This window comes from Hevea brasiliensis, chromosome 7, assembly GCF_030052815.1.
Source record: "Hevea brasiliensis isolate MT/VB/25A 57/8 chromosome 7, ASM3005281v1, whole genome shotgun sequence".
NCBI classification, from domain to species: domain Eukaryota; kingdom Viridiplantae; phylum Streptophyta; class Magnoliopsida; order Malpighiales; family Euphorbiaceae; genus Hevea; species Hevea brasiliensis.
Genome location: NC_079499.1, coordinates 385,483 through 406,118, shown reverse-complemented (window position 1 = coordinate 406,118; position 20,636 = coordinate 385,483). Strand labels below are relative to the sequence as shown.

General features: G+C 33.6%; 2 protein-coding genes across 3 annotated transcripts; one reads left to right on the top strand and one right to left on the bottom strand.

Moving 5' to 3' along the window:
* The first annotated feature begins 3,753 nt into the window (after positions 1-3,753).
* On the top strand, positions 3,754-6,523 carry LOC110642696 (sm-like protein LSM36B). 2 transcript variants are annotated; one of them, XM_058149520.1, is made up of 4 exons: positions 3,754-3,908; positions 4,665-4,792; positions 6,055-6,189; positions 6,281-6,523. In XM_058149520.1, the coding sequence occupies exons 2-4, from the start codon at positions 4,678-4,680 to the stop codon at positions 6,325-6,327; spliced, it is 297 nt and encodes a 98-aa protein (XP_058005503.1). In that variant the 5' UTR covers positions 3,754-3,908; positions 4,665-4,677; the 3' UTR covers positions 6,328-6,523. The 2 variants fall into 2 exon arrangements, with proteins under 2 accessions (XP_058005503.1, XP_021650505.1); XM_021794813.2 differs by having other exon boundaries at positions 3,755-3,908; positions 6,076-6,189.
* Positions 6,524-6,699: 176 nt separating this feature from the next.
* Positions 6,700-19,616, bottom strand: LOC110642695 (sister chromatid cohesion 1 protein 4). Its single transcript, XM_021794811.2, has 15 exons — positions 18,600-19,616; positions 17,508-17,769; positions 16,921-17,018; positions 16,765-16,814; positions 16,386-16,435; positions 15,467-15,578; positions 14,401-15,292; positions 13,855-14,292; positions 13,612-13,756; positions 12,511-12,647; positions 10,904-12,006; positions 10,102-10,135; positions 8,209-8,317; positions 7,421-7,550; positions 6,700-7,041 (listed from the first exon to the last, which is right to left on the bottom strand). Exons 1-15 carry the CDS (start codon positions 18,721-18,723, stop codon positions 6,943-6,945), a joined length of 3,783 nt encoding a protein of 1,260 aa, XP_021650503.2. The 5' UTR covers positions 18,724-19,616; the 3' UTR covers positions 6,700-6,942.
* Between the last annotated feature and the right edge of the window lie 1,020 nt (positions 19,617-20,636).

Below are 20,636 nucleotides of genomic sequence, written 5' to 3'. Positions count from 1 at the left end.
GATGCCATACTATTTATCTCATTGCACAAAGAGGTTAATAACTTGAAGCATGTCATAGCATAAATAAGAATGGCTTGCATAATTGCCTCAATGAGCACTTCCTTAACCCCTTTGATAACAATTGCTCCTTCCAACCTGTCAATTTGTACTGAATTCGTTCCTTAATCTGATCAAAGGTCTAGTTCCTTGATCTAAAAATTATAGAAGGAAGCCCTAGAATCTTGTCCTCCCCTCTAATGTTAGTGTAACATCTCGAATTTTTAAATAATTATTTTATGTGTAAATTTTGATATTTTAATATATTAAATATTGTTGTATTTAATTTGAATTTTTTGGGTTTTTAAAATTGGGTTTTTATTTTTCAAGATAATTAATTTTTATTTTTTAAAAAATTAATTTAAAGACTATGTAGCAAATTTGAAAATATTTTTGAACTTTATAAATTTTTTTGAGCTTTTTATAATTTTTTCAAAATTTTTAGACATTGTTTTGGATCCCAAGACAGAGTAAAAATAAAATTTTAGGTGTCTTGAATTGAACCAGTCAAATCGAATCGGATCGACCCTTTTTCTTTTTCCCTTCTCCTTCTTCTGTGTGTTTTGGCTCTCCTCCTTTTCTCTTCTTTTTCTCTCTCCTCCCTCATCCCCACCACGGGCCACCACCTCCCCCTTCTTCTTCCTTTGCTAGCGCACCACCAGCATGCCTTCCCCGCCGCCGCCGCTTCTTTTTCTGACCAGAAATGCGGCCCAAATCCTCCCCTTCTTCATGCGTGCCTTTTCTCGTCGTTTCTGGCAATTTCAGCCACAAATCGACCCGGGTCTTATGCCCATTGTGTTCTACTCCTCGAGAGCTTTCTATAAATGCCTATTTTACAAATTTTCATCCAGCGGTTTGTCCGAATTGAGCCCGGGAAGTTTTAGCCATTTTTTACTTCGAGGCTAGATTTCTCCCAAAACCGTGAACTCCATTGAAATTTCGAGACCACCAGTGTGTTCTACTCGTCGAGAGCTTTGCAACGACACTAATTTAGAAATTTTTTGATACTGAAAATTTGATGAGTCCTTCGAACTTACCAATGATTTTTCGGGTTTTTAATGAATATTTTTAATTAAATAAAAATTATATTTTAGCTCCATGTATTGTGGACTTCGCGCAGGTGTTCTCGTTTCGAAGAAATTCTACTAGCGATTGGAACTGCAATTTAGAAGCACACACGCGGGCTGCCAAACCCACTTCAAAAGTGGGTCAATATTACACTGCTTTCCATTATTTTCAGACACCCCTTTTTACCTAATATTAAGTTTAGAATAAAAATTCATAAAATATTTGTAGGTAGCTAGAAAATTATGATTCTAATTATATTAGTATAACAGCATTGTTAAAGACTGCAGGGTGTGATTATAGAATTTTGTGGTTAGTTTGAATAGTTTTTACAAAATGTTAGTTTTAAACTTAATAGCTGAATGGTGTAAATATGTGAGATTTGGTTATTTGGACAGGCCCAGGAGGGACATTATATTGTTGTTGTGTTATGGGCCTAAGGCCTTTGGATTATGAAGTGTTATTTGAACTGTTTTGTAAGTTTGGTAGATTCTAGATATATGGAAAACTCTGCCAGATTTTTGGCATCAAATTTAGATTGTCTTTAATTCTTTAAGTTCTTTGTTTTGTTTTATTATTAATAATTCATGAATATAATTGTTTAGGTGATCTGAGTCGGCCTTCCTCTTCTTTTCAATCGCCTCAGTGACTTTTGGATAATCAGTAAGTTGATATTGATTTTATTTATAATTTTAATATTATTAAATTATATTCTAGGCATACTCATATATTCACTTATAAATATGTATATAAATAGATAAATACTAGACATGTTTCTGTGTTGCATATGTTCATGAATTTGTTTGTGAATGTCGCCTTAAGATAACTTGGAGCTCTATATGTACGTTAGCATGAGTATTGTGTGGATGTGGATATGAGTAGGACGGGTAGTCATGGCTGGAGCTTGACTTGCTAGAGTCGGAGTGAGCACGACTTTGAGCTGATCTCACTGGCCCCCTTACTTGGATTATTAAGCGAAAGTCTGGCTTGAGTTAACCTCGCAGACAGGTATTAGATACAGAGAGCTGTATAGAGGATCAACTCCCATATATATAGATGTGACACATGAGTATATGAGTGCTCCAAATAATCTTTTGTACAAATATTGCTTGAATTGTTTGAATATAAGAATGCATTAGATTTAGATAGTTATAGAAATTATATTTAAAATCAATGTCTTACTCTATGAGTCGAACGCTCACCCCTGTTCAACTATTTTTTTTCCTCAGGTGACAGGTCAATTTATTGAGATTAACCTGCTTTCTTTTTCCGCAGGTTTAACTAGAAACATATAGTTCTACTTTTATTGCATTTTGTTCAATCCTAAAACTCTGCATGTACCAGTAGTTGTATTATATTTATTTGGGATTATAATAACTTAATTTTCTAGAGTTGTAAACTTATTTATGTGAGAGTGCATAGATGCATGGGATACCTATTAGTGTGAATGGGGGAGCTGAGCTCCCAAGTTTTTATTTATTTATTTTGAGGATTGTAAGGATGAGCTGAGCTCCTCAGATTTTTGATATTATGTGTTATAGGTCGGGTAAGTTACTGCTCCCCATTGGATAAATTAATTTATGGTCGGACTCTATCCGTTTATTTTATTGGAATTGGACTACTGTTATGAGTTTTATGCATGGTTTAGAAATATTTAGGCTTACTACGAGTTTCGAAGGCCTTATGCTGACCTAAATTTTAGTGCCAGTTCAACTCAGAAATCAGGTCGTGACAGTTAGAAATGCCTAAGACATGAGAGCTTCACTTGTGAAAATTTTAGGTAATCTCTTAGAAAGAATGAATATTAATTTTTTTTAGTTTTTTTTTAATTTAATTAAGATTTAGAAAACAACTTTATTATCTACTTTTTTTTATAATAAAAATTTTATTTTTTAATTATTTTTTAAATAAAAAATAAAGACTTTTTTAATCTAAATTATACAATAATTTTTCACTAACTAAAATTAAATAATTATTGAGAAAAATATTTATTTGTAATTATAAAAAATTAAACATATTATTATAAATAAATAAATAACACATTAAAAAACATTAAAGATAAAAATAAATTTTTAAATATATTTCACAATGATTTTTTTATTTTTTTAATTAAAAATAGTTTTTAGTTATTTACAATTACACATTTTTTATATTTTTCTTTATTTTTTTATAAAAAATAATACTAAATTTTTTTTAATAAATGCAGAATGAAAAATAAAAAAAAACTAATTTTCATAAATATATGGGCCAATATCTATTCACTTCTAGAAAATTGGAACAATTTAAAAAAGAAAAATTGAAGAGAAGTGAAAAACAAAATTTTGTGTCCATATAAATTTGTTTTACATTTGAAAAACTTAAAAATTAATTTTTTAATTTTTCAAAATTTGACTAAAATATAATTTCCAATGTAATACAATGAATTTTTTATAATTAAAATTATATTATAATTTTTTATAATTAAAATTAAATAATTATTTAAGAACATATTTAATTGAAATAATAAAAAATTAATTATATTTGTATAATATAAATAAATAGTAATATTAAAAAATTTTAAAATAAAATACGATTTTAAATACATTTTATAATGATTATTTTTTAATTATAAAAGATATAAACAATTGAGTTAACTCGTTTTTATATTTTCATTTATTTTTTTATAAAAAATAAAAATAAAATGTGTGTGTGTGTGAAAAAACACTGTTTTGTACGAGTAAAAATGCCCTAAACAGCTGAGTCTCTGGCAAGGAAAAAAGACCTAGGCGGAGCTTCCTTCTCGGTTTCTGAAATCCGCAAGTTACAGAGTAAGCCCACGCTCTAACGTTTTCATATTCTGTTGGGTGGTTAATTGCCCTGTTGTTTGGCTGCTGAGAAAATTCTCAAACGGAAATTCCAACGGTTCTGTCTTTATATTTGTGCCGAGTTCAAGTATAGACTTTGAGGACTGGGTAGATTATTGAGTTAGCTTACTTGAAATTTTTGGGATTCTAATTTAGGCCTTCCGATTATCTAGTTGTAAACTTAATGATGATTCTTTTGCATTTTTGTTCCTGTTTTTTTGTTTAATTTATCGAGAAATCGCTAAAACCCTAATTTTTTACTGTTCATCCATATTTACGTGGATTTTATGTGGGCAGAGTACCTGTGAGAACTTTTTGACAATCTAAACCATTTGGAAGGTTTTGGACTAACAAAGAGCAAGTCATATTATAATTCCGTCTTCTTCCGTCACAGAGGGATTCTAATTTTATTGGACATGACTCTTTTCGTTGCGTTTGTGTTATTCATTCATGGACAACAATACGGTCTATATTTAATGATAATAGAGAGAGGTCTCAGTCTCACTTGACGCTAGTCATTTGTTGGTCTGTGGCACTTGTACCAATGCACTTGAAAATCTAGAGTTTAAACTTTTATATTGACTTTCTCTATTATGCATAATTCATTCCATGAGTTACTTATTTTCCTCAAATGTGACCCTAGAATATTATAAGATGGGCAAATTCATTTAATATGCATGAATCTAGTTATCATTTCTTCTGTATACTGTGTTGAAGCAGGGAAAAAAAAAGAATGAGTACAGGTGGAGAAAAGGGATCAACAACTACAAAAACACCAGCTGATTTCCTTAAATCAATTCGCGGGCGACCTGTTGTAGTTAAGCTCAATTCTGGAGTTGATTATAGAGGTTTTTTGCTCTTTATAGTGCTCCATTATGCTTCATGTTGCATTTTAGATCAGTAGAGATTGCTGCATTGGATCAGCCAGTATGAGAATTAAAGCAAACCAGGAATGTCTTATATACTGTTGCAATTTTATCTTTTTCTTCATTGACATTGAGTCTGCTGCAAGGTTTCCCTCTAAAAATTTTTGTTCATAAAGGGGTAGTTGACGCCCATAGAGAAGTTGAGAAAAGGGAGATTAAGATACCTTGGGCATGTGCATTGTAGAGCAGCAAATGCATAAATATTGAAAGTTGAGAATATTGAAGTTGTAGGAGAAAGGAAACTGTGAAACCGACCTAGGATGCATGGCATGGGGAAAGTAATGAAAAAAGATTTTACAACTGTAAGTCTTTCTGAAAATGTAGCTTTGAACTGGGTGAAATGAAAGGATCTATATAGCTAACCATGACTTGTTTGAAACTAAATATTTGTCAATTCATCAGGTTGATTTGATTGAGTTAAAAAGCTAGTTCACCTTACTTATGGTGTGCAGGTATGGTATTTTGACTGTCATCAACCAGCTAGTTTAAAAAGGATTATACAGGTCAGATAAAAAAAAAAAAAAAAAAAAAAAAAAAGATAACACTTTACCAGTATCTCATCACATGCATATTCTCTCTCTCTTTCATTCACAAACACTGCCATGATGCACCCTTTCATCCCCTGCATCTATCTTTTGTCCTGCCTTTTAATCTCCTCGCTGTTAGTTGTTACTTCTCTGACAACAGCAGCCACTTCCATTTTATTTAATGTTTCTCCTTTTCTTCTTAACTCAGATTTGTACTCTTGTTTCCCCATATTGTAATTGTTGTTATTTTGACACTTCTGGTAATGTTCATTATTATCGTGGTGTTTTCAATTTGTTTGGGTGATTGTTTGTAGTTTTGATTCCAGATTGAGAAACTGAAGCTTGAAGGATTTAAACCCTAAAGACTGATGGACTAATCTGGTGAAAATGGTCAACCCTGAGTTCCGTTGACTGGATCACTGGAATTTTGGACTGTTATAGTCCATCATTTTTCTGAACCAAATTCAAATTTGTGCTCAGGATTGAAGTAACTGAACTGTGATTTCCCCCAATTATAGTGAATTACAATCATGAGAGTTGAAATCCTTTCTTTAACCTTTTGGGTTTCATATGTTAGAAGCATATTACAGCCTGCAATCTTATTACCTTTCTTTATCATTTCGAATTTCCAATATTAGTGCTCATTTGTTATGACAGCCAGCAATCTGATATGTGCAGGTATTCTAGCCTGCCTGGATGGATATATGAATATAGCCATGGAGCAAACAGAAGAATACGTAAATGGACAGTTAAAAAACAAGTACGGTGATGCTTTCATACGAGGAAATAATGGTAATAACCAAAAGGATTGTTTTATATTTGACACAAATCTGTAGGGAAAGAATCGGTTGATGATGACTGTATCTGTCCTATTTTGATGCAGTTCTCTACATCAGTACATCAAAGAGGACACTTGCAGATGGTGCATAGTTTCAAGGAACAAGAACTAAAGAAAAGAACTCTGCCTGAGGACGGCTATCATGTGTTGTTTTTAAACTTGCAGTGGAAATTATCTTGTTAGTTAAATTTCGTTGCTTCGTGTGAGATGAGACAAGAAACGGTAATTGAACTTTGAACTGTTTAAGGGCCTCCTGTTTAATATCCACTGAAACATTTCTACTTATAATATATCCATCCTATAAATATTTAATTTCTTTAAAGCTAAGAAACAATGGCGGAAAAATGCCTAAAGCTATGCCAAATACATTTCATTAGCATGCAAGCAAATTTCTTGTCCTAACGCACTACTGAAACAGTCGGTTTTATGCATCCAATTGAGCAAGTGCTCTGTGCCGTACACGATAAGATAAAGGGCTATACTTGCAAATAATAATGATATCTTTTACATATTTACACATAAGATCTACATTACAACAATTTTGTTATAAACATGGTGACATGTGCAGCTTTATCCCACTACTCATCTACCAGTTACATTAAAAAAAAAAAAAACGACCAAAACGAAAAAATCCAGCCTGCCCAAACATCAGCCAATCCAAGACTACATGGACTTCATCAAATGCATTTGCCTTCCTACGCAAGAGGTCAGAAGTCTGATTTCACAAGCTTTGCTCGTGGCTTTATATTAATGTTGTCAAAAGGCTTCGCCTGTTCAACATGGACATAATCCCTTGTTTTAAGTACCTGCAAAAACAAGGAAATTTATATCAACATAAGAAACCAGAAAGGAAGCATAAAATAAGCAAGCTACAAAGGAGAAAATTCGACAATGGAAACATCATCTACATTCTTTTCTTTTAAATGGTAAACAAATTCTTGATTAATATTTTATTGGTTTCTTGGTTATTCCTTCATGGCTTAAAACAGTATATTCTTTTCAAAAAATAATAATAATAGGGAAAGCACATTCTTTCCACTACTCTACAGCTCAAACCTGACATCTATTATTCCAACGCTGTTTAACATACATACAATATTTTGATTTAACATACAAGGGCCACAACTACAGGCTACAAAAATAAAATATCATTGCAACTCTTAGAATGTGTTTTGAGGACCATACCAATGTCTCAAAGAACATTCTCGATGCTTCCTTGCGAGTTTTACCAGCTAGTAGATTGTCCATTGCGAGGACCTTTCTTCCATGTCCTGCTTCCTTATCAAATAGAGTTTGAAGGTACTTGGCAACAGCTCTGCAAAAAAGGATACAATGATCTATCTTTGGGAAAATTACAAATATGATAGAAAATCAAAAATGCATTAAAATAAACAACAATTAAAGGAAAAAAAAAATTTGTACACCAAATGAATACACGAAGAATTTAATAAAAATTAGAGAGGATAGAATTGGCAAGTCAGGAAGGTTATGAAGTTATCTGTCACCATAACTAAGATAAGCTTTGTATCATATTCGAAACTCAATAAAAAAATAAAAAAAAAAGATATCGAAGACAATAATTAGCTCCAATGGAAATAAGAGATGAATCATTCTTAGTTTCCTACTCAACTCTGCCAGAACTGTCAACATGGTTCCTCCAATTAGCTAGCCAACCACAAGCAAATTTATATTAAGTGCCAAAAAACTTGACATGGTTTGGATTAAAAGAACATTCTTCAAGAACGAGATTGTAGAAAGACAAATGAAAGCTGTTACTCAACTTTCATCTGTGTGAAAGAGGGCAAGCTGCCCAAAAACACAAGACAAGGAACAGAGAAGATACTCTATTCCAACCAACTAGATTTATTTTAGGGACAGTCCAAAATATAAATATGAGAAGAGGGTACCATATGCTCACTCATGCATGCAACAAGCCATATCAGGTAAACCCGTATCACACAAATCATACAAACCTGGTGCGAGAAGACCACCCACTGTTCTCAAAAAGGCGAGTATCTTCAGCATTGGGCATGCCTTCCTCATCATCTTCACCTATTTCATCATCATCTACATTCAAGAACTCTGCAAAAAGGGCCCAATAATTATATTAATTTCAGAAAGTCCACAAGAACAGGCATATAAAAGCAGGAAAACAGGCTACCTCACATAGAAGCCATTAAAAACATGCACCTCAAAATAGCTAAAAGAGCAATCAAAGTAACAGATGCATAACAAAAAATATATAGAGTTAAAACTTCTAGCACCTACTGGATTTGGATTCCCAACCAGAATGCATGAAGTCCACTACTTCGACTATTAGAGTGTCTTTGGTTTAATGGACATAAAAATTCTCCCACATCCTGTTTTTGGAGCACCGATTGATAGGGATGTGCAATCAGTTGGTTTGATTTTGAACTGAACCAAACCGGACAAACCAAAGTACTGAAATGCATTTTTAGAGAAACCAAACCAAAAACTAAAGAACTAACCAAAACAAAACAAACCAAGATAAATAGGTTTGGTTCAGTCCATCTGTTCTTCAAATTTCAATCACAAGCAAAAGACAATTTATCAAAAAATAAACCTTCGGATTTCAAACAAATCCATCCTCACCGATCATCCTCACAAATCACAAAAACCAATACAAAGCGCAAATTATGAGATGAGAAAAGAACAAAATCACAAATAAATCACAAATAAATCACAAACTGCTTGTATTCTCATTCTGGTGTCATGAGCGTGAGGGGAGGGCGCGAGAAGTCACACATAGTGAGAGCCACAGCCCACAGTCACTATGGCGGGGATTCAACGGAGGGAGACGTGGAGAGCCACAAAACACAGCAAGCACGACACTTTTGATTCTTTAATCGGTGTTCACGCACAGAGAGCCACAGCTTACAGTTGCACAAAGCCACACGCACAAATGCAGTCACACAATGAGACCCACTGCCGACAATTGATAAGACATTTGAAAGTGAAGAAGGTTAAGAAATCTAGAATCAACGGTGGAGAAGAGAAGGGAAACAAATCTTGACACAACACTCTGGTGGGGATTTGACAGAAGGAGATGCAGTGGAGCAAGAGAAACAGTGGACAACTGACGATACCAGTGGAGAAGAAGCAACCGACAATGAGAACTGAGTGAGATGAGAAGTAGACTGTCTCAAAGAGAGAGGCAGAGAGCAAGGCAAGCAGCAAGGGTGTAATAGGAAAGGAGAATGAAATTTTAGGGCTTCTTCTCAAAAGAAAGGTAAAATTTTTCAAAACAGCAGAGTCTACATATCAAAATGGGAGCAGGGTTATATGTGTTTTAGAAATACCTGTTTGGTTATGTCGGTTTTTTTACTGAATTAACCGACCCAAATTGGAAAACCAAAAATTTTTCAAAATGATAACTGAAATTGAATCAATCAACTAATAAACCTAATTAAATCGGTTCAGTTTGGTTTTTTGGCTAAAACCAATAAATGCTCACCCTACCTATTGGACAATTCTTATGGACAAGAATATTTTAAAAATTTCTTAACTAATATATTTAAATATTTGTTGAACATATCAATATTATTTATCTTGTTCTGAGTACACTAATCACAAGAAAACACAATCATTAGTATGTCTTCTTTCATATTGCCCCATCCCTTGTACCAAATGCACCCTCAGAGCCTAAACAGTTATAGCATACTACAATTTAAAAACATTGGGATCCATAATTCCACAACTTCCTGTCTCCTAAATATCACAAAATTACCATGAATATTGAAAAAAAAAAAACACTATTGAGGATATCCATTCGATTATGTTGCCAGATATTTGAAACATATACGTACAAAACTCAAAAAACAAAGCAATAAGCAAAAGATGCGAACCTGTATCATTTGCAAAAGAAATATCTTGAAAATCCTGCACCAACAAACAACATATTTAGCACAAACAGAAATTCCTTAGAAGATATTATACGCATCTAACTATAATATGAGACATCAAAACAATATTGGTAACCACTAAATGGAGTGATATAAATCAGATAATATCCTTATTTTGGTGCAAATATTAGCTGAAAAATGTTGAAATATAAATCGTTAATACTGAATAAGGAGAGTTCTGTGCAACAAGGCAATTGAGAATGAGAAAAGAATGAGAGGAAGAGCAATCAAGAGTTACTCTGACCTGAAAATGATTTTGATATGACGAGTATTTCAAAAGGGGAAAAGGCAGGGGAGAAAAATCAACATAAATCATAAACACTGAATAATGAAAGTTCTGTGCAACAAGGCAAATGTGAATGAGAAAAGAATGAGTGGAAAGCAATCCAGAGTATTCTGACCTGAAAATGATTTTGATATGACAAGTATTTCAAAGGGGGAAAAAAGCAGAGTAGAAAATTCACCACTATATAAGCTAACATTCAACAAGCCAAAACAGTAGAATAAGTTGCGACCTTGTTTCAAAAGCAATTTATGCAATTAAATACATCTGCATAAATGTCATATCTTTTGCAATTAAAAAAAAAAAAAAAGCAAGGCACACAAGAACCCTGAAATTAATAAAGAAAAGATACATGGTTAACAAACTAATCAAATGAACCAACCATGGGAAAGAAAATACTTTACAAGAAAACAAAAACATAAAGTTGGGAATATAACTTACGCCACAATCCCCAATACTAACCTGTTCAAGCGGCGTATTTTGCATATCTATGGTGTTCTGATGATCAGCCTGTTGACATACTGTAAAATCTCCATTCATGGAAGTGCTCTTGAGATCCCCATCAAGTCCTACCGTATATGTAGAATCCATTTTAGATTCTTCATTACACAAATGATTAGAGATTTGGTCCTTATCATCAATGCACCCTGAGGTCACAGCCAAGCCTCCATCCTCGCTACGAATCCCATGCTTATCATTTCCGATCTCGTCCAAAGGTTGGTCAACATTTACAGAACTAAAGTTAATGCATCCACCAGTTTCAAAAGATACATTAGCAAGAGAACAGTCTGCATCATTAATATGTAAAGAACCTTCTGCCCGAAAATCTGTGACTTCCATTAATGCACCAACTTTGCTTTCCTCCAACAGCATTCCTTCTATCCCCAATTCAGTTGCAATTGCAACACTTTGCTCTGCAGAATGGCCTACAACTTCAATACCATCAAAATCTGTGTCATTGCCCATGTCCCTTAAAGAAGCAACTTCCTCAACTAGTTGTGAATCAATCTTATCAGATGGTAGGTTTGAAGCATCCATCTGCATAAGATCGTCAGCACCAATAATTTTTTCCATGAAATCTGACTGATCAACAGTACCAGTTGCCATTTCAAAAATATCTCCAGACACTGGCTCACTTTGGGATGTCACCAACTCCTGAGCAGAATGATTTGTGGCATCAGCAACTTCAGCATTCACTTTATCAATTTCCATTTCACTTATTTCTCCCAAATGCTCATGTTCAGAAGTTCTACATTTAGATGAATCAGTGATACCATTCATGAGCTCTTTATAGCCAATATCATAGGAGCTTAAGTGGCCATCAACCTGGTGATTATCATTCTGAAATGGAGTCTCAGAGGATTGTCCATCCAAGTTACTTCTGAAACTACCAGGTTCTGTGGACCCTCCAATTTCACTATTTTGGGTAACATTTTGCTTTGCAGAATCTTCATCATTCAATGCTTCCAAGGAAGCATTATTATTAATATCATCATTTTCAGAAACCCTGATTCCGCTCAAATCAAATGCTTCACTGTGCAACTGTTTCAGTTCTGCTAACATGCCTGAAAGACCAAAACTTAGTTTAACTAAACACCATCATAAGCACATGGACTTTTCATGTGAAAAACAAACACTAAAATAACAAAAGATGCGCAAAAGAAAGCTTGTGACTATGCTTATGTTTGATGGAATTTCGCAAGTGTTGCAATGGTTATGGAATTGAGAGGCAAACAACATTGCATAGGCTGACTAAAAACATACTTTTAATATATGTAGTACCTACACAATATAACTTTCTCAATAAAGGAATATATAGATAAACAGCATGTTATCCTCATCATAAGTAGTTCATTTTCACAAAACGTGGTAAATGAAATTCAAAAGTTGGTTCTAAATGTCTTAATTTTGAGGTATGAAAGCATATCAAAAGATCTTTCAATTAGAAAGAAAAATTACTTTTAGGCTTTAAAAATGTTGCACAGTAAACATAACAAGGCTAACGACAAAAATATAATCAAATAAAGACGCAGAAAAGAAAACTCAAAGTTTTAGCACAATGAACTCACCAGTTAATACTGGTTCACAAAAGATCTCCTCTTCCAAGAATTGCTTCTGAATCATCAAAATTTCAGTGCGTGTACAAGGAGCTTTTTTACGCATTCGACGTATGTCCTCAGTGTTGGTCAACTGTTGACGTATAGTACTTCAAAGGAAAAGAGGTAAATTAATCAACATTTTACAACGTAAGATGATATATAGAGCCCAAGGATTATTACATCAATTAGCAAACTAAAATTGATTGATAAGGAATCTGGTGTTGGAAAATATCTCAAGGGGATCCCAGAAATTAAAGAAAAAAATCATTCAGCCAGATCCTGCTTGGATACCGTAGTGATAATTTTCATGAGCAACTAAAAGCAAAATGAATCAAACACACCCAAAAGCAAAAAGCCAGAGGTACATTGATGCAATCAAGGAAAAATACAATTAGAGATTATTTTGATCTAATTCTTACGTATAAAATTCAATTTTTTTCTTATAAATTTCCATTTAGGAAATTTAATATTTAGGAATTCCCAATTCTACTACTAGTAGAATTAATTATCAAATCTCTATAAATTTAGGGTTTACTACTATTTAGGAATTATTAGACAAAGTTGCTTGCTTCATATCCTATTTAGTACTTTGGCATTAGTTGAGAATCTTCCTAGTTTGGGATTCTTAATCCTAATAGTACAATTAATTATCAAATCTCTACAAATACCAATATAACTTGGTTATTCTCTAGGGAATTTTTATAACAGAATTACAAGCATTTGATTTGATAGGCTTGGTGACTACATTTTCTCTCCCCTTTCTTTTCTCTTCTGCTGCCACATTGCTTTGGGAAATTGGGTGCTATTCACAACTTCAAAATAACCAGAAATTTCTCTGCCTTTCTAATCAGCTCTAATACAGTTCCCTTCTTCCTTAAACAGAACCCCAAAATAATAAATTGCTTTCAATTTGCCCCACTATAAAAGAATTTGCACGCTGGTTCCTAAACCTGACCTAGATCAAACATTCTTTACTAGTGACCACTTAAGGTAGTATGCAAGACACTTCTTATCAAAATAGAAATATTCAATATTTATGCAGAGACATTGTAGAAGAGAATGCTGACATACTCGCCATGCAAAACCATCAAATCATCCATAAGAACCTTCCTCTTCAATGCGGTAGGTCGAGAAGAAGAACGGGCACGCTTCATAGATGGAATTTCAGGTATGGGTGGAGTTGGCTTCATTTTCAAAACTGAAGATCTTCTCCCAACTGGGAAAGCAAACAATGGTCAATAATAATTTTATGAAAGTCTACCTTACAAGCAAATAGCCTAGTGTGTATAAAGGAATCAAGAAAGAGCATGATACCTAATATAGAAGATAGTAAGTCATCATCATCAGGAACAGAATCTACAGTTTTCTTTGATCTGGTCATGTCGAATGATTCAACTGAATTTATACTTTGTACAGTTTGGGAACCTTCAGCAAAACTACGTTTTTTACCAGACATTTTTGTCTGTGCACCACTTTCATCACCCTCCTCTCTGACTTCTTTGTCAGGTGTCTCAACTAGTAAATCATGTGGTCTATCCAGAGGCCTCTGGGGAGCGAAAAGCAACTTCTCAGGTGCAGGCAGATCAGAAGTCATGGAACTATTCATATCTTCACACTGGCTATTATTAGTGATTTCATTATCCACTTGTTCCTCTTGCTTTCTTCCATCTGCCAGAATTTCTCCATTTATAGTGGGTTCAGACATCCTATTTTCCTCTGATTGTACATCATCAGTTGCATGGCACTCTTTACCTAAAAAAGTAAAAATATTTAACAAATTGAATGAATCGAGAGGTATCAAGCTACACTTTACAGAACTAATTAACATCTAACAGTCTCTGTATAGCTTGCAGAACAAACCTTGCACCTTAGTGGAAGTTCCAGTAGCATGGAATCCTTCCTCCCTTAGAAATGACTCTGCTGATAATTGTACAATATCCGCTGATTGCAAGTCAGAACTAACCACAGAATTACCAACATCATGAGATGAAGTACAAAGCTCGATCATATGGGAATTGCATGTCTGGAGCTCGTCTGTGCAAGCAGGTGCCATCTGTTCATTATTCACATTGTCATTCAATACTTCAGGATCCTCCAATCCCTGACAACCATGACCTTCAACATTAACAGAGTTTGAAGCACTAGGCAATTCCAGTGAATGGACAGTATTTAACGCTACAGCTTTGTCATTCGAGTGCGAATCTTCTATGATTTTGGCTATATCACCATCATCAGTTTCTTGCAACCTAACTCCTACGGATTCTTCACACTCTGCATTAATTTGATCTATAGAAGGGACAGTCTCTTCATTATTGCATGAAACAACTTTATTTGCATCTTCTACCTCATCCAACCGATCCAGTACACCAACATTCCCATCTCCTGGAACATGTTCTGTAGTCACTGAAGTAGAAAGTAAATCTCTCTTTAGCCCTGTTTGATTGACCTCCAAGTCACCAGATGGGAGGCTTCTCTCCCCAGCAGCCAGGCACACACCAGAATCATGATTTAAATGATCACCTAAAGACAAATCCATAGCATCATCGCTGTGATGAAGATCTGACTTATTGGGAGCATTTTCAGAGCTCTCTATTCCTACAAATTCTCTTAAATTATGATCTTCTGATTCTAAATGATCATCACAGGTCAGACCTTCCTTGACACTGGACACATCTGGCTCTCCCATTAATCCAGGGGTAGATGGAGCCTGAGCATAATCAATGCCTTCCAAATTTGCAGCAGAACCTTCGATCTGTCACAAGGGAAAACTATTTTCATCAGATTCTAGCAGCTTTCTCTCATAACTAGAAAATGATCATTCCCACAAGTTAAATAAAAAAACCACCAAGAAGACAAAAGGATAATAAAAAAACAGGGGCTTTAAGTGACTTTTAGCAATGAGATATTTTGGATAATCCATATCAACCTTTTTTCTAGTACCATTCAATGGCATGTCTTCTGAAGACCCAGTCATCCTTTCATGACTGATATCCATTTTTGGGCATGGCATTGGTTCAACAGATGTCTGAGCATCATTTCTGCAATCAGAGAAGATGAACATAGTTCTTTAGAAATTCTCAATTACGCAAAAAATTCTTTAAATCAACCACCAAACCAAGTTCCAGAATCCACTTTAAGAATCAACCATCAGAAATTCTATTGTTTCTAAATGACTCAACAAATCAACTATCAGAATAACTACCCACAGCAACAACACTCTAAATGACTAATTTCAGCAACGTTAAGACCATAAGTAAACTAAAGGTAAACCATCCTTTTTCGCCCAAGAAATTTTAGTAAAAGTGAAAAATAGGCAAACAAGAAATGGTTTAACAATTCTATTCTTTAGAGCAGAAAGACCAGCTTCCAACAAAGAAACAGCATCAAAAAAAATACTCCAAACCCACCATGACATGAAAATAACCAAACAAGAATGGAAAAATATCCAGAATCCAATATATCACAGAATACAGGGTTAATAGGCTGCTTGATTAAGGAAAGTCAGCAGCCAGGGAAATGACCCAATAGAAGTACAATCAAACAATAGACATAATTTTAGCAGTTCATAACTCCTCCATTTATACATAATTCAAATATATATACACATTTTTTTTTTAATTTGAAGATAACATATGGTTCACAATTTTTTTTTTTTTAACATGAAAATCCGAAATACTTCACTATATATGTGAAGAACACAAGAATTCATGTCAAATAACCTCTCCTTACCATCTAAATATGAATGGAACAAATAAAGTTAGTATACATGGAAATGAACCCACACACCCAAGAGGAATGATGAAAGAAGGATTCAGATATCAGTGAAACAAATATGAAAGCCTTACTCAGAAATTTCATCATGCCCTGTTGCTGCAACCTTATCCAGGAAGAGATCCTGCTTATAATCAGCCAAGAAATGTAATTAAATAAATGATAATTTGTATAAAACCAATAACTGAATGACAAGGATCCTTGAATAAAAGCCACGAATTGATGAATATTGAAACTTGCTGGTGCATTAAACAACACATATACTACCACCATGGGACAGGGAATCAGTAAATTCAGCCATCTTAAATTTTCAAACTAAAACAAATTGGATTTCACCAGACTGAACAATTAGGGGAAAAGTTCCAATTATATTGACCAAATTATATCTCTCTCAGACTAGGTTCCAACCTGATTTCCAAGATAATGTGAAGCCAGCAAGCAAAACAGAATTACCTCTTCAAGGTCCAAACCAACTTGAGAAGTGTCACCATCACCAAAACGCTCTGAAACCAAATTGCGACATAAAAGAAATGAATTACAAAATTGCAAAATCATCATTAGATAATTAAATATACCACCAAGCCATGACACGCAAAGGCTTCCACTAACCATCCAATCCAAACTGTGATGTAGAGTAAACAACACCATCCATGGTGTCTTGGAGTGTAATCTGCTCCCTTGTACTGACATGATGGTCAACATAGTTGCTGCAAATAGCTAAAAGTTAAGATGCAAAGGAAAAAAAGATCCTGTACAAGTATCAAAAGTTTTTAGCAAGAATATTTGTCATCCCACTGCCACAAGATATAATCAAATAACTAATTGAGTAACCCAAGCTATATTGCCATTGTCAGGTATCTAATAATTGTCAAACAAAGCCTAGACATGAACCTCCACAGGAACATCCACTGGTTTGAACTTGGAAATTCCAAGCAGGAGATGAGCAGGGATAGTTTATGCAATAAGAGAGCACTACCCCATGCAGCATAGTAAACAAGAGGCTCGTAAAGAAGACAGACATTATTGCCCACACATGTTGAGACCTTTTAAATAGAAGCTGCAAGTTAAACAAGTTGCTATGGATCCAGATTTTACATGGTCATCACATATCTTGAACTGTTACACCATAAACAGAAACCATAATCTACAACAGATTATACATTTAAACAACACCAGTTTCTGATTTCAGAACTAACCCTTGAAAAATATCATTATCTGGCAGCTCAAAATCATCGAGATCAAAAGTCTCTGGCAATGTAATTGAGTGATATGGAGCAGTTGATTCTTCCGGAGGTAAATCAACTGCAGTAGAGCGAAAAGCTTGCTTTACCTTCAGTAAAGCCTCACTGCAGTCATCAAAAAGGTAGTTCACCTTTCTAGAATATATCCTTACCACACCAAGCAGAAGATGACTGGACAGCCTAAGTGCAATTGGTACTTCAGGAAAAAGAATGGAATCTGTGAGGGAGGGAGGGAATAGAGTTAGAAGAGTCAAGACAAGAACTAATCATCAATATGAGGCACAAGAAACGGCATAGATGATAGAAATAAGATTCCCACGTTATAGTTTTAACTTGTGTGAAAAAGCGCCTAACAAATCCCAACATCTCTCAACAGCTTGTATGAACATTTTTCCACCCTAAAGCACAATTTTTATTTCTGCCAATCAAAATCAACCTTCTCAAAGTTTTCTTAAATGATTAGAGTTCCATGAAGCAAGCATAACATAATGGTGCCATCGAGTGATAAACATGTCACCAATAATAACATATAATGTATTACTTTCAGATCCAAATCAATTATTTACTGGAATATGACATTAGCTTTGAAAATAAGTGGTCTCATTAATGCAGGGGGAAAAGGCAAGCTCACAGTCCTTGTTCTTTTACCATCAACAATTGTAAAATCATGTGTACATAACTCAATAATAAACTCAAATCTAAATTTTACTGCTGGAGTGTATCAAGACTAGGACAAGAAGGAGGTATCACGCAACCTCAAAGATTGCCTTAGCAAAGGATAGTTAAGAAACTCTATTACAAACTATTTCCTAATTTTCATTTTGTTTGCAGTAATGACCTAAAAAAATGTTACTTTATTGCCCTAGTTTCCCAATGAAAAAATGATCCTGAAAAGATAGTTAGTATTAAGACAGTTACCACTATGAAACTTTTACGTTTCAGTGTATCGCTGGACTAGCCTAATCCCACATTTTTTTTTCCCTCCAAGGCAATAAAATAAATAAACAAAACATTAAACCTAGTGCAAGAAGTGAAATGAAAACTTACCTACAGAGACACCAATATCAGTGTCGGCGACCTGGTTCTTTCGAAGCTTTCTCTCTAAATGAGCCGCGATCCATATCGTCCCTAAAGGCCCTTTCTTGGCCAATATAAACTGCGAATAAAACATCTCTTACGCAGACAACAAAAAATCCCAGTTTTTTGCACAACAAACTCGCGCCAGATTTGCTAAAACTAGCACTATCAACTAAAATCCACCGACAAATCAAAAGCTAACAAAAACCCCAAATTCACAACAACAACAGTCATTAGCTTCCAACCAATCTTATTTCACAACCCAGAACCTGAAGAACGAAGCAATAACAACTGAACTCGAACAAAGTTGCGTAATTTAAACAGAAACCCTAATTTCACTACAAGAACAGCTTCCTCCAAATTCTCCCGAAAAAGCCCTAAACTGGAAATTTAAACATCGAATGGAGATGAAAACACCAGAAATTCAGCAATTTAATGTAATTAAGCATCGAAACCCTAATCTCAATACAAGCGTAAATTCTCCAAATTCTCTAGCAAGAAGCCGAAAATTCGAGTTGCATCCCAAATAGACTTGATAGAGCTGAAGAAAACGCCAAAATTAGCAGCAAAGAAACGAAGATCCTAATACTTGGTCAGCTACCACAGCAGCTGAGAAACATGGAAACAGAAGAGAGGTACTTCATTTCAACGGAATCCAAAGAAGTGAGCAATCAGAAGATAGAAAAAGTAGCTGAGAGCATGAACAATTGAGAGGTCAGAGAAACGAAAAACTGAAACCCTAGTTTCTGTGGGGGGAACGCCGTTGCTGGGACAAGGCATAGAGGAAGAAGGAGCAGCAGCAGGAAAGGAAGAACAATTTGAAGTGAAGCGTAGAATTTGATTTTTGAGTGAGGGATCGGACAGATAGTGACAGGGGGAATCTAAAAATAAGGAAAGAGAAGCAAAGTGTTTAAAAGAAAAGAAAAGAAAAGAAAAGAAAAGAAAATTACCGAAAAGGAGGAGAGGCGCCCTTTGTCTTGTTTTGGATTTTTAGATTTATTTTTTATTTACAAAATTTTATGGTGGAATTCAATTTGAATTTCGTGTTTTAGTCGTTTGGTTTGAAGAAATAATTAGAATTCAATGTTATGATTTTATTATAATTAAAACTAAGTTTTGTTAGAATAGATACAATTTGAAATGAATTCCATCAGATTTAAATAATAACATTTTTACTAAAATATTCTTATTTAAATATTTCCTTCTAATTAAATTTCATTTGCTAAAACTTTATTGTTGAATCAATTTCAATTTCATATTTTAGGTATTTGGTTTGAAGAAAAAAAATTAGAATTCAATTTTATGAACTTATTATAACTAAAACCAATATATCTTAGAATTGATAAAATTTGAAATGGATTTCACAAAATTTATATAGTATATGATTTAATTCTACAATAAATTTTGGAATTTATTTAAAATAATTAAAAAATATAATTTTATACGGAATTAAAAAAAAAATCTTATATCTAAATAACAACATTTTTTTGCTAAAAACTTTTATTCAAAGATTTCCTTCTAATTAAATTCCATTTGTTGAAAAAGATGATGGAAATTACAAACTAGTTTTTTTTTCTGTTTACTACTTATTATTAATATGTTTGGACAATTATATGATATACATTTCATATTTTCCTAACATTTTAATATTTAAACTTATTATACACTTAATTTATTATATAATTCTTCTATATTATGAGCCATGTGAATTTATATTATATTTATTACTATATTGTTAATTGGTTTATTTGTTTATTAATTGTTATAAAATTATTAAACTTTTTTTTTAATTCTATGGAAAATTATAAATTTGTCTATTTTTTAAAAATATTTTAAGAAATAAAAATAAATGAATTTTAATTCTAAAACTTTACAAAATATAAATTATATAGAATTTAATTAAATTTTAAGTTTATTTGAAATGAATTATAGTATAATTCATTCTTTAATTTTAACTAAAATTCATTTGTTTAATTCATTTCAAATGAGTTATAGTTAGGATTCATT

Excerpts from the sequence above, each read along its gene's own strand:
- LOC110642696 (XM_058149520.1), top strand. The coding sequence starts at position 4,678 with ATGAGTACAGGTGGAGAAAAGGGATCAACAACTACAAAAACACCAGCT. Across the intron at positions 4,793-6,054 it reads TTCTGGAGTTGATTATAGAG|CCAGCAATCTGATATGTGCA; the intron begins GTTTTTTGCTCT and ends TTGTTATGACAG. Across the intron at positions 6,190-6,280 it reads TTTCATACGAGGAAATAATG|TTCTCTACATCAGTACATCA; the intron begins GTAATAACCAAA and ends ATTTTGATGCAG.
- LOC110642695 (XM_021794811.2), bottom strand. The coding sequence starts at position 18,723 with ATGTTTTATTCGCAGTTTATATTGGCCAAGAAAGGGCCTTTAGGGACG. Across the intron at positions 15,579-16,385 it reads GGGCATGATGAAATTTCTGA|AAATGATGCTCAGACATCTG; the intron begins GTAAGGCTTTCA and ends CTCTGATTGCAG. Across the intron at positions 12,648-13,611 it reads TTGATGGTTTTGCATGGCGA|TACTATACGTCAACAGTTGA; the intron begins GTATGTCAGCAT and ends TTTCCTTTGAAG.